The sequence below is a fragment of the Rhipicephalus microplus genome, chromosome X (genome assembly GCF_043290135.1).
Source record: "Rhipicephalus microplus isolate Deutch F79 chromosome X, USDA_Rmic, whole genome shotgun sequence".
NCBI classification, from domain to species: domain Eukaryota; kingdom Metazoa; phylum Arthropoda; class Arachnida; order Ixodida; family Ixodidae; genus Rhipicephalus; species Rhipicephalus microplus.
The window spans coordinates 88009558-88023584 of NC_134710.1; the positions used below are offsets into that span (position 1 = coordinate 88009558).

Sequence of the window (14027 nt, forward strand, 5' to 3'; positions counted from 1 at the left end):
CTCCTGCCATGATTTGGTAAGAAAAACGCGAGACATCTGTGGCCAAATTTTTCGATTATTTCAGCGTTTATCAGTAAGACATACAAATGATCCCAACACGATATATGAGTGACGAACTATGAAATGCGCGAAATCATTTCTTTCGGGCAGTATCACCTGCACGTTTCCTGCATATGTTGTTTGGTTTGGGTAGACTGAGCACAGCGCAGCTCTTGCGTTTCGAGGCCTGCCAAGAGTTCAAATAGTGCGCAACTTGCGAAGAGTATACACGGAGCAATCCCGGCCTATCGACGAATCACCAGTTCGTCCTTCTCTTCACCGAGCCGCTTTCATTTATTCACCCGCCACGGTGATCCAGTCGCTGTTTCGTTCTGCTGTTGAGTTACATAAACCAAGGTTCTTGTACATGTCCAGCCGTGGCAGTAGTAATTAGAACAACGGTTAACGCAAAGCAACGCATGTACCCAGCTTGCCCACTCGTTAAAGGGGTACTGGCACGAAAATTTTGCAGTGGTCCTTTTTTTGCGTCAATTAGAAAGTCGAACACTCGAAATCCTAGAAAATGTACTGCTAAGCATGAGTTCACCCTTGAAATGTTTGCGCAGTATAGTTTTAAAAGCTATAGCTTCGGTCGCTATATAGTGTACCCTGACGTCACAACACGGCAAGAGCTTGTCGTCACGTGCTCGCGTCAGATATCGTGACGTTTCCGTAGATGCTCCCCACCATGGCTCTGTTGGTGACGCATAAGCGGCCATGTTGAGTGTTTTGGCGACGCACAAGAAACCATTTTGGAAGCTTTAATACCTGACGTCATGACAACTAACCAAACTGCTGCTTCCTGGAGTCACCAGAATCAGTACTGTAGCTTGACATAAAAACTAGTGCCGAAGTCAGTTTGTCCGACGGGGAAAAGTTTACCTTAGTATCCAAATAAAACCTCTTAAAAGCATTTGATGAACTTCATACTTGCGCATATCCATCTCTGTATTCTAGAAATTGGCAGAGTAAACCCGTCATCAAAAAAAAAGAAATGGTGTCAGTTTTTTTTTTTAAAGAACACAAGGTGCCCCGCCGCGGTGGTCTATTGGCTAAGGTACTCGGCTGCTGATCCGCAGGTTGCGGGATTGAATCCCGGCTGCGGCGGCTGCATTTCCGATGGAGGCGGGAATGTTGTAGGCCCGTGTGCTCATATTTGGGTGCGTGTTAAAGAACCCCTGGTGGTCGATATTTCTAGAGCACTTCACTATACGGCGTCTGTCATAATAATATAGCGGTTTTGGGACATTAAACCCCACAAATCAATCAAATCAATCAATCACGGTGAATTGTGAATGAAAACTCTAAGTTTCTTCTTTACATATAGGCTAAACAAAAAGCAAAGTATTTATAAGAACAGCATAACACACCGGCAACGCTAAAAAGATGCTTGTTGCATTTTTATTTTATTGCAAGATTAGTGTCTGAGCGCATGATTGTTGTATATAAAGTGAGGCAATCAAGAGGGACCTAATTTACATTTTACTATTTTAGCGCAGTATTAAACCGAAGAACGACACAGTCACTGGGCACTAGCATGAGTCCGAGCTGTTCTTCTGCCCTCCGTCTTGCTTAATAGCACGCGAAAATGATCAAATACATTACTAACATGCCCAAGCTTGCACTATTTTCACCTAATTTGCAAGTTCGCAACATCTCACTGAATACCTTGGTTTTGCCAAAACTTACGCTGCGTGATATTCCCTGTATTTGTGAACATTTGTGCTAAAGTAGTGCGACTGAGAACGTGCATACTCGTTCATGCGCTTATTCGTAGACTTTAGCCCTTCTTGCCAACTTTATGGCAAAAAGCTACCGTGTAAGAGTAGGTGGCGCCATACGTAGCCCCCAACCTCTACTTACATGCATTAAAGAAAGCACGTCTTTGACGAACTTTAGAAAGTCTTACCCGTTTCTTTAGAACGATGGCTAGAAGCACTGGCGTCGCCAGGGGGTGTTCATGCCTCACTTTCAAATTGTTCAGTGGGTGTTAGTTTTAAAATTTGCAACTAATTTCTACTGGTACTAAGAGTATAGCCATCTTATCTATTCTTTACGTTCCATTATAAGTCTAGCAGGGGATAGCGCATTGCCAGCAAAGCGAGTCGATCAGCCCCATAGAATTATGTTGCCACTACAGTTAAAATTAGGACTGCTGCTTCTGAATGTATTGTTATAAGACTCCACTGTAAGTAATATGTGTCGTCACATTTCGTTATTTTTAATCTACTTTAGTAGCATAAATTGCTATGTACACAAAACAAAACACAGACACCCAAGAAACAGTAAGGCAACAGGCACAACCACGTTGACGTAGCCAAAATAACAAATCACAACACAACCTCACGCTCAAAGGGATTGTTTTTTTTTTTTGTGAGGCTTCTCAAGAAAATGAAACCTGTTAACCGAAGAATCTAATACGACATTGCTGTGGATCACAGGAAGAAGAAAATACATAGGACGAAAAAAAAAACAAGTATGAGCAGCACTCTGTTCTTTATTTCATTGAGTCCTGATTTCCTGGCGCTGTGCGGCCGATTCCTGATCCTCTTATAACTTACCCAAGCTTCTGCGTCTCTAAGCGAAGTATATATTTAAGGTCCAGGAATATGCTTCTCGTTGAAAACCTCCAAGCAAAAAAGATATTAACTGGGTTGTCCTTGTAGAGGAAAACTCCGAGTTTCATCGGTCGCAGAATAGCCAGATACTTTTCTCTTAAAATTTTTCCCGACCTGTACAGAATAAATCTACGCCAGAATAAATCTACGCCACTGCGAAGCCCTGCTCGCTACTCTGAGAGTTAAAAAAGTTTCTGCCCGCCGTAATGAACTTTTTACGCCTTACCAGTTCAGACACAAAGCTATATATTCTTTCACATACCCATCTGTCGATTCCCCAGTCTAAGCCTCTTACCGTTTCAGCAACCAGCCATTTCCAAGTTTGGTACCTGTAAATTTTCGTTATTCCCATTTAAATGACTATTTTTTGCCTGAACTAAATGTGAATTTCATATCGTTGCATTTGTGCTAGCGTTCCTACATTGTGTATATGCTAAGTTTCTTTATTTTGCCTCAAAAATAAATTCTTCTAAAACAAAAAACAGTAAATTTCCAGGTCTCCCTCAAGCAATATATTGATTCGATATACTACAACTTATATATATATATATAAAGGTCATTTCATATCAAGTGTGCCCGGGCAGTTTTCAACCTTCTCCGATCATGCTGCGAAGTGGGGATAACAACCTCTAGAATAATTATGTTAAATGGTAAATAAGCTAAACAATGCTAAATGACACATCAGTTTGTCTAAATGCCGATTTTGAGGACATATTTCTTTGCGTGATGCAAGGCGCAGCACTGCATATCGCTTCATTGCATCTTACCTTGATTTCCACATCACGTAAATACAGGATGCCCCAGATAACTTTATATAGCCTGAGTTTTAAGATATCTGGGATTCTGAGCACTCAAATAATCGTCTGCACTGGCGCGCGATCGAGTTTGTCACGTGGTTTTTTTTATTTTCGCAGGTATTTGTAATTAGCTGAAAAACACTAATACTTAAAAGATATGAACTTCAACACATTCTAATCGGGCGTTTTGCAAACCAATCTACAACTTTCTAATTGAAAATTTTTATCCATCTTTGTTCCTTCAAATGTTTGTTCATTAGACACATCTAACTAAACAATGTTTTCTAACACAAAAAATAGTTTGACTAACTCCAGACAACGCTCAACAACACGCATGTGGTCGCGTCGTAATTGCATGTGTCGGTATATTTTTAAACTCTGCCTAAAGTTAGCTGGGGCATATATATGGGTCATTCTATATCAACTGTACCCGGTCAATTTTCGGCTATCTGCTATGATGTTGAGAAAAATCGTGCAGGTATTCATGAATGTGAGAAGTAGGTATTGCACCGCTCGAATTCGCACTTCAAACTTCGGGCTACCTTTGTGAAACTTTGTCGGGCTAAATAATTTACATATTATCACTGGTTTAGGCAATTACTACGAAACAATGTTTGCCTTAATCTCAAGGCACTGCTCTTTCATGACTAAAATAATTAATTCAATTTTATTTTAATTTTTTTTATTGTTGGCTTTGGCGAACATTTACAATTTGCTGCATGCTTGGCGTTTTTTATAAAAAGCCCCAACTTTTTTCTTGTGCTTTATATAACTGTACTCCTTTGTGTGTTCCTATATTAAAGTATTAAAATATTTCCGGAGCAAATGAAGCAAGAACGTTGCCAGGAGAAAGTTGGGGAAAATGGCATTTTTACTCGTAGTGCAGCTTAATTATTTGGAAATGAAGAAATAAATGTAAACCTATGGCTTATATAGTGTTTCATAGTATATTTTGTCGATACGACATGCAGAAAGCTTCAAAACAGTAGTTTTTGTCTTAAGAGAGGAGAAATTTTTCTATATGCACAATTACTCGGTAGGACAAAGCTTGATTTTGTCTTGCTTTTACTGCATAGCATGTCAGCGGAAGGTTCTGGCGGGGGTTTTTTGGCAGAAAATAAATCATGTCACCGTTTGTCACTTACCTGAGTAATACTGCTGTACAGAGCGTCAGAAAGGGGCAATACTGCTTATTTTATGCAACGATGTCTTCCTATTCGGATCATCAAAGGGGAGGTTATATTGAACCACCTCTTAGTCCCTATAAGGGCACTATTATAATGCAGTCGATGGCCTGCAAAACAGTATGAGGGCACTTTGTTTGGATTCTGATAATTAATGTACATGGTCTTAATAATAATAATAATATTTTTTGTGTAGTTTACTTAAGGTCTATTTAAGTTTCAGGTACAGACCGATGTGTCATTGTTTACCATTGATGTGCATAATGAAATTATGTATTCTAAACATAATAAAGATGATTTGACATTGTACCCAGTATACAGGATTTCATAATTAATACCCGTGGTTAGCGATGAGCATCGAATACGCCTGAAACATCATAAAAACAGCTTAGACAAACTATACGTTAGTCATGCCGTTAGTTATTATTACCATGTGTATTATTTATCAGAAGCCAGACAGAAAGCCCCAATACTGTATTACAGGCCATCGACTGCATTATAATTTCGTCGCTTGGGACTAAGAAGTGGTTCAATATAACCTGCCCTTTGATTGTCCAAAGGGGAAGACACCGTTCCATAAAGCAACCAATATTGCACCTTTTTGTCGTTATATACAACAGTATTACTAATATAACCTGCCCTTTGATTGTCCAAAGGGGAAGACACCGTTCCATAAAGCAACCAGCATTGCACCTTTTTGACGTTATATACAACAGTATTACTAAAATAAGTGACAAGCAGTTGCATGACATGCATTATTCGCTGCCGCAAAGTCCCCTCTGGAACCTCGCGCTGACTTGCCATGCAGTGAAGGCAAGGCAAAGGCAAGCTTCGTACTACCCGTGCTTGTTCAGATGGAACAAAAAAAAAAATGCTCCCTTAAATCGAAAACTACTCTTTTGAAGCTTACTGCGTGTCTTACTGATAAACTTTACTATGCAACAATATAAAAGCCACATTTTTACTTGAATCGCTACATTGTGAAAATTAGGTCGTAATATTAGCTCAAATGCTGTTTTTTCCCAAATCCGTCACAATATTTTTGCATCGTTTTCGCTTCATTCGCTCATAAAGTATATTCATAATTTAATATATAAATATGCAAAACAGAAAATGCGAATACATTACTAGATGAAAAATTGTGCTTTTTGTTAAAGAATGACAAACGTGCCTCATATTACAGTTTTTCCGAAGGCGACAAAAAGTAAAGAATGTTCAAACAATAAATAAACGACCACAGCCATAAAAAAGTAACGCCTTTAGATTAATAACAAAATTTCGTGGTAATTCCTTAAACTAGTAATATTATATAAATTAATTAGCGCGACACAGTTTCTCTTATAGGTAGCCCGAAGTTTGAAGCGCTTTCTAGGCAACACATTCTTTTTTTTTTTGCGAATTTTATCGGCACAATACCTAGTTCTGATATTTACGTACACATGAACGATATTTCTCAACATCATAGCAGATGGCCGAAAATTGACCTGGTACAGTTGATATGGAGTGACTCATATATCTGTATTGTGAAAATCAAGATAAGATGTAATGAAGCGATATGCATGCATTTAAGTGCACCTTGCAACGCCCAAAGAAATATTTCCTCAAAATCTGCGTTTAGACAGACTGGTGTGTCAATTAGCATTATTTACCTTCATTATTCTAGAGGTTTTTATCCCGCTAGACACCATTTCAAGATGGCAATGAACTTGCGATATAACGAGCTGAAGAGAATACTATCGTCTTCTAGTCATACGCAAAAAAGTACTACATAACGTGGGATGGACGAAGTGCAGCGCTAAGTCAGGCCCACCAAATATGTCACCTATCGGTCCATCTCGGCCCTGGCCTCACCGTTCTCCCGGGCTGCTTTGGGGCCGCGCGCCCAACAGTCGGGCGAGGAGCCGCAGGAGCAGTCGCTGCTCTGCTGCTCGTCGGGTTTTCGCTTCCGCACGGCCCGCTCGACCGCCAGAGGCTGTCCGACTGACTGCAGCACCGTGTAGTCTGCCTGCTGGCCGGTGGCATACAGCGCAGGAGACTCGTAAGCGTAGCTCTCGTAGCGGCCGCTGGAACTCATCGGACCTCTCTCCGCGAGGGGTATCGCTCGCCAAGCCCTTTGGAGTTTACTCCGACTGACTCATCCGCACTTGTAGAGAAACGCGCGAAGACCTATCTTACTCAGGCAGGCACGGACGCTTTCGCGGTCCACGTCGGGACGTCCAGGACCCGGCTGGGATGCGCCAGAGAGGCGAGGGAGGTCCGCCGGAAGGCGTGGTTTCCGTCGCCGACAACACGTGACTGCTCGCGGCACGCCCCGCAGCTGACTCAGGAATTCTGCGGCCGTCTCTGGTTACGGCTGTGGAACGGCGTGCAGCCGCCGCTCGTACCTATCCTTTCACTTGGACGCCATTGTAACGGCCGGCCGTCTGAAATATTCCTTCCTGGACAACGCCCTGCAGAAAGTCGCCTTCTGTGAGGAAAGCCGACGTGCTGCTGAGGGAACGCCAACGTTTGCGTATGTGTGCACGTGCGCTGTTCCGAGACGGGACGTTTGTTCAGGCCGCCGCGATGACATGACTTAGCTGAAGACTAGAAGATGGGACAGCGCATCGAAAGAGACTAAAAATGATGAACTATAGGAGGTCCTGTTCGAGTACTTAGGCCAATCGCCGGGCGATATACATCATGCAGCGGCGCTCACGTGTTCACTATATAGGCATAATTCACCATAAATATTCGTAATGGGTATGCGCACCAGATAACCGACCCCTTTTTACAAGAAATGCGTTAGCCCTCCAAATAACGCATCCTCTATTTGAGGAACTAACAGCGCAAAAGATTTCGTAAGTTATATGGTGCTCAAAATGTGTCCCTTCTTCTAAATCAGAAACCGTGAGCGAAGTACGCTTTCTCCTGGAAATACAGATCGAATCATAGTATAAATCGAGTAAACAGGGAGTACTTCGTGTTCAGTGCATACTTTCGCGATATTCATTATACATGCCTCACCCCGATTCCTTCATTAGAAACCGGTGCTTGTACGATACAATCAAGTAAAATACACAAATATTCATAAGCCAATGCCTACAGATACCGTGGACCTCTGCATCTATTGATTTCCTTTACCGGACGAAACATCGCCATGCTGCTCCTGACTGGAACGGAAAAGCGTGGCGGATAATGCGTACTATCACACTTGCGAAATAAGGTAAACTATAAAACAGCTGCTTCGTGAGTGCCCAACGTAGCAACATGAGAGTATTGGCTTCCGTACAGCATATAAGGGCCACTCACCAACCAGTGTTCAAAGACGAAAGGGTGGTTTTCTCCTCTCCTTCATACACAGGATGCATCGTCCTCGCCCCTTAGTTCTTAAAAGCACGTGAACAATGTCAGCACTAGGCGCTGATAGATAGATTTGTGGGGTTTAACGTCCCAAACCCACCATATGATTATGAGAGACGCCATAGTGGAGGGCTCCGGAAATTTTGACCACCTGGCGTTCTTTAACCTGCACCCAAATCTGAGTACACGGGCCTACAACATTTCCGCCTCCATCGGAAATGCAGCCGCCGCAGCCGGGATTCGAACCCGTGACCTGCGGGTCAGCAGCCGAGTACCTTAGCCACTAGACCACCGCGGCGGGGCCAGCACTAGGCGCTAGAGCCTATCAGGATTTCATGCTTCTCGGTTACACACTGTTAATTATCACAGCTGGCACAGTTGTAAACACACGAAGTGAAGTGTGATCGGCTGATCGTGCACGATATCCATGCAAGACAGAAAACGGATGGGCGGCTGAATGGCAAAGCAGTGCGGGAGACAAATCACATTTCATATTTCGCATGCATCGACCAATCGAGAGCACGTAAACTATAGGCGTCACGGGAACTACTGTCTGCGTCACAGAAGCGCGCAAGGAGGACAAGAAATAGGAGAAAATAATGCTGCCTCGCGTCGCGTGAGTATCGTGTGCGATCAACTGATTTCACTTCGTTTTGCGCGCTATCGACTACGCCTGCGGAAAAGACAGCGTATCGCCGAAAAGCTTGAAATCATGATGGGCTAAACGCGTATTTTTGACATTGTACATGTGTTTTATAAAGAAATAAATGGAGAGGAGGAGATAACATTTCTATAGATAGTAAAAGCGAGAAAGAAACCATTCTATCATCTGTCAACTCGGAGTGGTTTAGGGACACTATAGTAATTGCTGAGGCTTGACGTCCCAAACCAACGCTATGATTATGAGATACGCCGTATAGTGGAGGGCTCTCCGGAAATTTGGTGCCTCCCGCCGTACCAACAAAATGCATGGTCTTGCATGCTGATGCCAACTACAAAAAGATTGCACCCACGCATTTAAACCTTTGTAGATTAACTAAGCCGTGACTTCAATAAAACGAAGGAGCATGGTTCTTCCAAACAGGTTTCACTGTCAGTCTTGTGTCTACATGCGCTGAATTCTAAGCGTGGTAGTGATTGTACTGCTTCGTAAGTAAAGAGAGCTGCCTGTACCAGAGAGCTGCCTGTACGAGTACTTATATACGTTGCATAATTTACTTAAATTTCCTGGTCCAGGAGTGTGTGTTTTGGTTCTGCAGCGGCAGCAGTGTTTAACCAGATGACTGGTAACGGAGTTTCCAAAAACAGAACGGCCTTCAAGTAGAACACCCAAGGGCATCCTGATAGGGGGAGCTAAAATAAGGAAATTGCGCCGCGTGCTGTGTGTGTGTGTGTGTGTGTGTGTGTGTGTGTGTGTGTGTGTGTGTGTGTGTGTGTGTGTGTGTGTGTGTGTGTGTGTGTGTGTGTGAGTGTGTCTGTGTGTGTGTGAGTGTGTGTGTGTTTGTGTGAGTGTGAGTGTGTGTGTGTGTGTGCGTGTGTGTGTGTGTGTGCGGGCGTGCGTGCGTGCGCGGACAGTGTTGAGGTGAAAAAGAGAAAAAAAGATTAGAAGGCCTAAAAACAGTGCGACTGTTTCGGCGAGACGCAGAGAGAGTAAAGCAGATCTATGTCTACGTTCGAGAAGAGAAACGTGCACAAGTGCCATTGGAGAGAGTGCGAGCGCCGGGAGGAAGCATTCATGCATGCGGGCTTGTTTGTGTGGGAGTAACTCATGCATCTCTTTGGGAATTTTATGATAACATTAGTGTACGGAGTCACATTACCATTCAAATACAAATGGTAGATCGTGAGTAATAGAACAACAGCATTGTAGCCGACCAACCAGCAGTGACGTCAGCTTGATGGTCACTCATACATAACCAGAAAGTCTTTCTTCCTGGATAAAAAAAGGCCTTGCGTGTCCGCGATATGTGGTTCACTGATTATAAACTATGTTAAAATAATCCTTATTGAATGAATTGAGAGAAGGCTACATGAAGCTGGACATATTTTTACCACTGCGCAATACTTGATTCCATCATGATACAGCATCAAAAGAAGACGATACCATGGTGTGTCGTCATCAGTCTAAACAAGAGTGGTTCCAAACCATGTCTTGTTCGTTCTTCTAACGGAAAACGCTGACCGACGTTTGGCAATCTACCATAACGGCGACATGGCGACATTCATAATAAATTGGAGAATGTATGTACAAAGGCAGGGGTGCTGGCTTTTTCAAGTAAGAGTAAGAGATGCGTTACTTATTTCTTATTAGTTCCCAATCCTCAACATCACACTAAGTGTATATTTTGTGCGCACTCCTGTGCGTATAACTTCATACTACCTTTGAAGCAACAAATTTGCAAATCCCCCATTTTCAAATACTAAATAGCAACTATCAAGATCCACAGATTACTGACTCTGAACGCGGTGGTCACACAGCGTGAAGCAGAGGTTATTTAAGTGGGATTCTATTAGCGTGAGCAACTGTATTAGTGTGAGTTTTGTGCCACGTGTGTTAACGACTGGCACACTCTGTCGTTTGTTGCCAATAATACGTATGTCATACAGTGTTACACACATGTTATTTCAAACAATCTGGAAACTTCGAACTCTCGTTCGCGCTGTGCCAAATGTTTAATTAATTCACTGTGCTAATCTCGCCCGTGTATAATGAAGCTTCATGTTTATAGAGTTCGTGAAGTGGCGATCGTACGGAGTTTAACGTGTCTCTCAGAGCGCCACTATCCCCCGTGAGTGATATCTTTTATCCACTATCGAGTCGCAGCTATTTTCAACGTCAAGAACGAAGTAGTCACAAGACTGGCAGGCAGTGAAGATGGAAAGAGGTCTGAGAGCTGAAAGGGACATGATACACAATCACTAATCTAAACACTGCAGCTCATTGACTCGGCCGACCCGTTAGTGACCATCCGGATAAGTACTGCCTAAGCGACAGCACGAAAACGAGTTTTTTTTTTCTTGCCCTAAAAAATAAATGATTGGTACTCACACAAGTATTACACGCGCTTCATTCTAATTGTGGTGAACTCTTACAAAGGGGAAAGATTTACAAGTTTTATTAGGAACGCCATATGGAGCGAAAAAATGGCGGGTCACATGAACAGTCACATGGCCACCTGGCAGGCTATGCTCAGCCAATCTACCAGTTGGCGGCGGCTACCTAATGGCAATTTAGACAGGCTAACGCATCCTAGGTTTAACACAGATATATATCAAGAAAACACCTTTCAAAACAGCGGTATAAAACTTCCAGCACTCAAACTCAACAATCTGTGAATGTGAGGCAAATGCTAAAGGCATAAATGGCGATCTTATTTCGGCGGGGCATACTGATTCCCTGCACAGCTCAGTGCTCGCCGACCAAATCTGCCCTTCAGCAGGTCCGCGAAGCAGTGACTAGACAAGACCAGCACGTCCTGAGTAGGACTTGGGCCTGAGCCATCAAAGTGCAAGACGCTGAGTGAACATTTTTGCCAAACAATATATATCCCCGCATCTTGTGGCCCCAGGCGTGCGAGCTGCACATTCACTGTGTTTTAGCGGTGTTCGCGTGTAGTGTGCGAGGTAAGATTGCCACACGGGATGGTTTACTCCATCGAGTAATGCTATAGGCGAATGCATAAAGGACACTTTGAGTGCATTAAAATGTGGCTGATAGCTACAGTGCGATAAGTGCTGGACAAGAGTATCCTTAACTATAGCACGGCAAACTCACTCTCAAAACGACTCACTCAGAATCACTCAGACTCAGATCAGGCCGTGAGTCTCAGTAGAGTGAGTCCAGGTGATAATATTTTGGTGAGCTGCAGTCGCAGTTCGTCCATCTCAAAGTTTTAGCGAGTATCAGTCTAGGTGAGTCCAGTAGAGGAAAACAATCGTGAGTATGAATCTGAGTGAGTCCTAAGCACTAAATATATTGCTTCGGTCAGTTTGAGTTAGATCCCTCTATCATTGCCGCCCTATGGTGCTATGTTGTAATCTTCGTTGCTGCCAGGCTTACTTTTATACTGAAGTGTATTTACACATGTCCCAACTTATAAGCGTCTATGCGCATCCTCAATACTTATTGATCAGAGGCGTGAGAAGGGAAAGGGGGAGGTGCCATGAACCCCGGTGCAAACTCTTTCGCCGGAGGTTTTTGATAAACTTACTTCGTGTGAGTTGCCTATTTCATAGAAATGTATTTGCAGTATTGAAACCACAAAACCCTCGTACTTGAAGGTACACGATCAAAAAGTGCATCGTAGAGCCCCAATTTTGTGAAACGTTTTGCGTTAAACCGCATTGGCAACATGATCAAAACCGCTAATTTTACACTAACGGACTCCCAAGTCGACTCACTCAGGCTCTGTTCAAGCAGTGAGTATGAGCCAGTCCGGTTGAATAATAGTTGACAAATTTAAATAATATCAGTTAACGAGTTTTAATCCCAGTGAGTTGGGCTGAGGGCAATTTCAGTGAGTATATATGAAACCGAGAAGGCTCCCAGAGCGAAATATATTTCTTAAGTGAGTCTGAGGGAGCTCCAATTTTTTCCGACTTATGTTCTTGCCATAAATACAAGCTTCGATTCGGTGAACACATGTTAGATGTCAGGCAGAAGAAGCGACATTTGTTCTAAATATAAAGGCGTATGCATATCTTTCACGACTGTCATTGCGAAAACATGTAGCTGCAGTTTGCAGATCCTGCTTTATTTCTTGTGATGCCATCATATCTGTTGCCTCAGTTGTCTTTTGTGATTAGACAAAATAGCTACGGGTGTTACGGCTTGTGTGATCTTTTTGAATGAAGCCATAGTTTATTGTAAGCACCGAATTCATTATTAATAATACTATTATTATTATTATTATTATTATTATTATTATTATTATTATTATTATTATTATTATTATTATTATTATTATTATTATTATTATTATTATTATTATTATTATTATTATTATTATTATTATTATTATTATTATTATTAGGCAGGCACCACCACCACCATTGCGGCAAACGAAGAAACGGTGAAAAAAGCTAAGGACCAAAGAGACATTCACCACTATGCCAAATACTTTCAATCTACTTAGTTCATACGGAAATCTAGACCTTCTGCGCAAGCGTAAATACTGTCCCCCGTCTTCCTTCGTTCTACTTGCCCAGCAAGTTAGGTGAAGTAAACTTTATTTGGTCCAGGAAAAACTATCAGGCACCCCCCCCCCCCCCCCCCCGAAGAGGGATGTGCCACGTGCCGTTTTGCGCAGCAAGTTTAGATGCCAGTTTCCGGCTGCGCACCGAGAAGCTTTAGGACACTGCGGGAAGGGCCGAATCCACGCGCCGCTGGAGAGGTTCTAGGCATTCGACCTGAGGCGGCTGCACACGGCCCTTTTCACCATCCCCAACCACCTGCACCGCCTGTCTCTCGCGCTGCACCCGTCGCCTGGTTGCGCGTGATGTGAGCACGAAGGGTCGATACAGCCCATGTGCTTAGTAAATAAAATGAAATGAGGAACGTAGATCAATAAGAACGAGGAATACAATAAGAAAATCGTATGAAGTGCCGCCCCAATGAGTGAAGACAAGCCGTCTTCCTCATCAAAGCCCCCGAACACTAGGAGTGGGCCACCCAGCGAGCAGAACCAGCACCTGGGACCTCGGAAGATGTTCTGCCAGCGATGTATCTCTGCCAGCCTTGCCTGGTGCACCAGTTGCAATAACCATTGGACAAAGAACATTCATTCAACCTAAATCAACTTTCTCTTGTGGCAGTCTTCTTTTACAACGAAAGCTCTATATGGCTAGGAAAATTGAAAAACTATTCCAAATCGGTGTCACGAGGGGTCTCCATAGCCTGTGCTAGAAGTTACGTCGTTCTCGGAGACGTACCCAAACGCGCGCCATTGACTGAGTTGTGAGTGACGCGTGGTCCATCCTGTCGTAGCAGTGACGTTGAACACGCGTGCATCAGTTTCTGTAGTATACTGGGAGCTTCCACATGGGTG

At 43.2% G+C, this 14027-nt stretch overlaps 1 protein-coding gene across 3 annotated transcripts in view; it reads right to left on the reverse strand.

Annotated features, from left to right (window-relative positions):
* Hnf4 (Hepatocyte nuclear factor 4) overlaps positions 1 to 14027 on the reverse strand; it is a 158229-nt gene that overhangs the window by 96465 nt on the left and 47737 nt on the right. Inside the window, exon 1 of one of the 3 annotated variants that reach the window (XM_075877253.1) lies at positions 6490 to 6842. The exons of 1 other annotated variant lie outside the window; for it this stretch is intronic. In XM_075877253.1, coding sequence (XP_075733368.1) covers positions 6490 to 6712 — 223 coding nt within the window. In that variant the 5' untranslated portion in view covers positions 6713 to 6842. Of the gene's footprint in view, positions 1 to 6489; positions 6843 to 14027 lie in introns of those variants that run through there. One more of the 3 variants, XM_037427372.2, reaches the window with a different exon arrangement.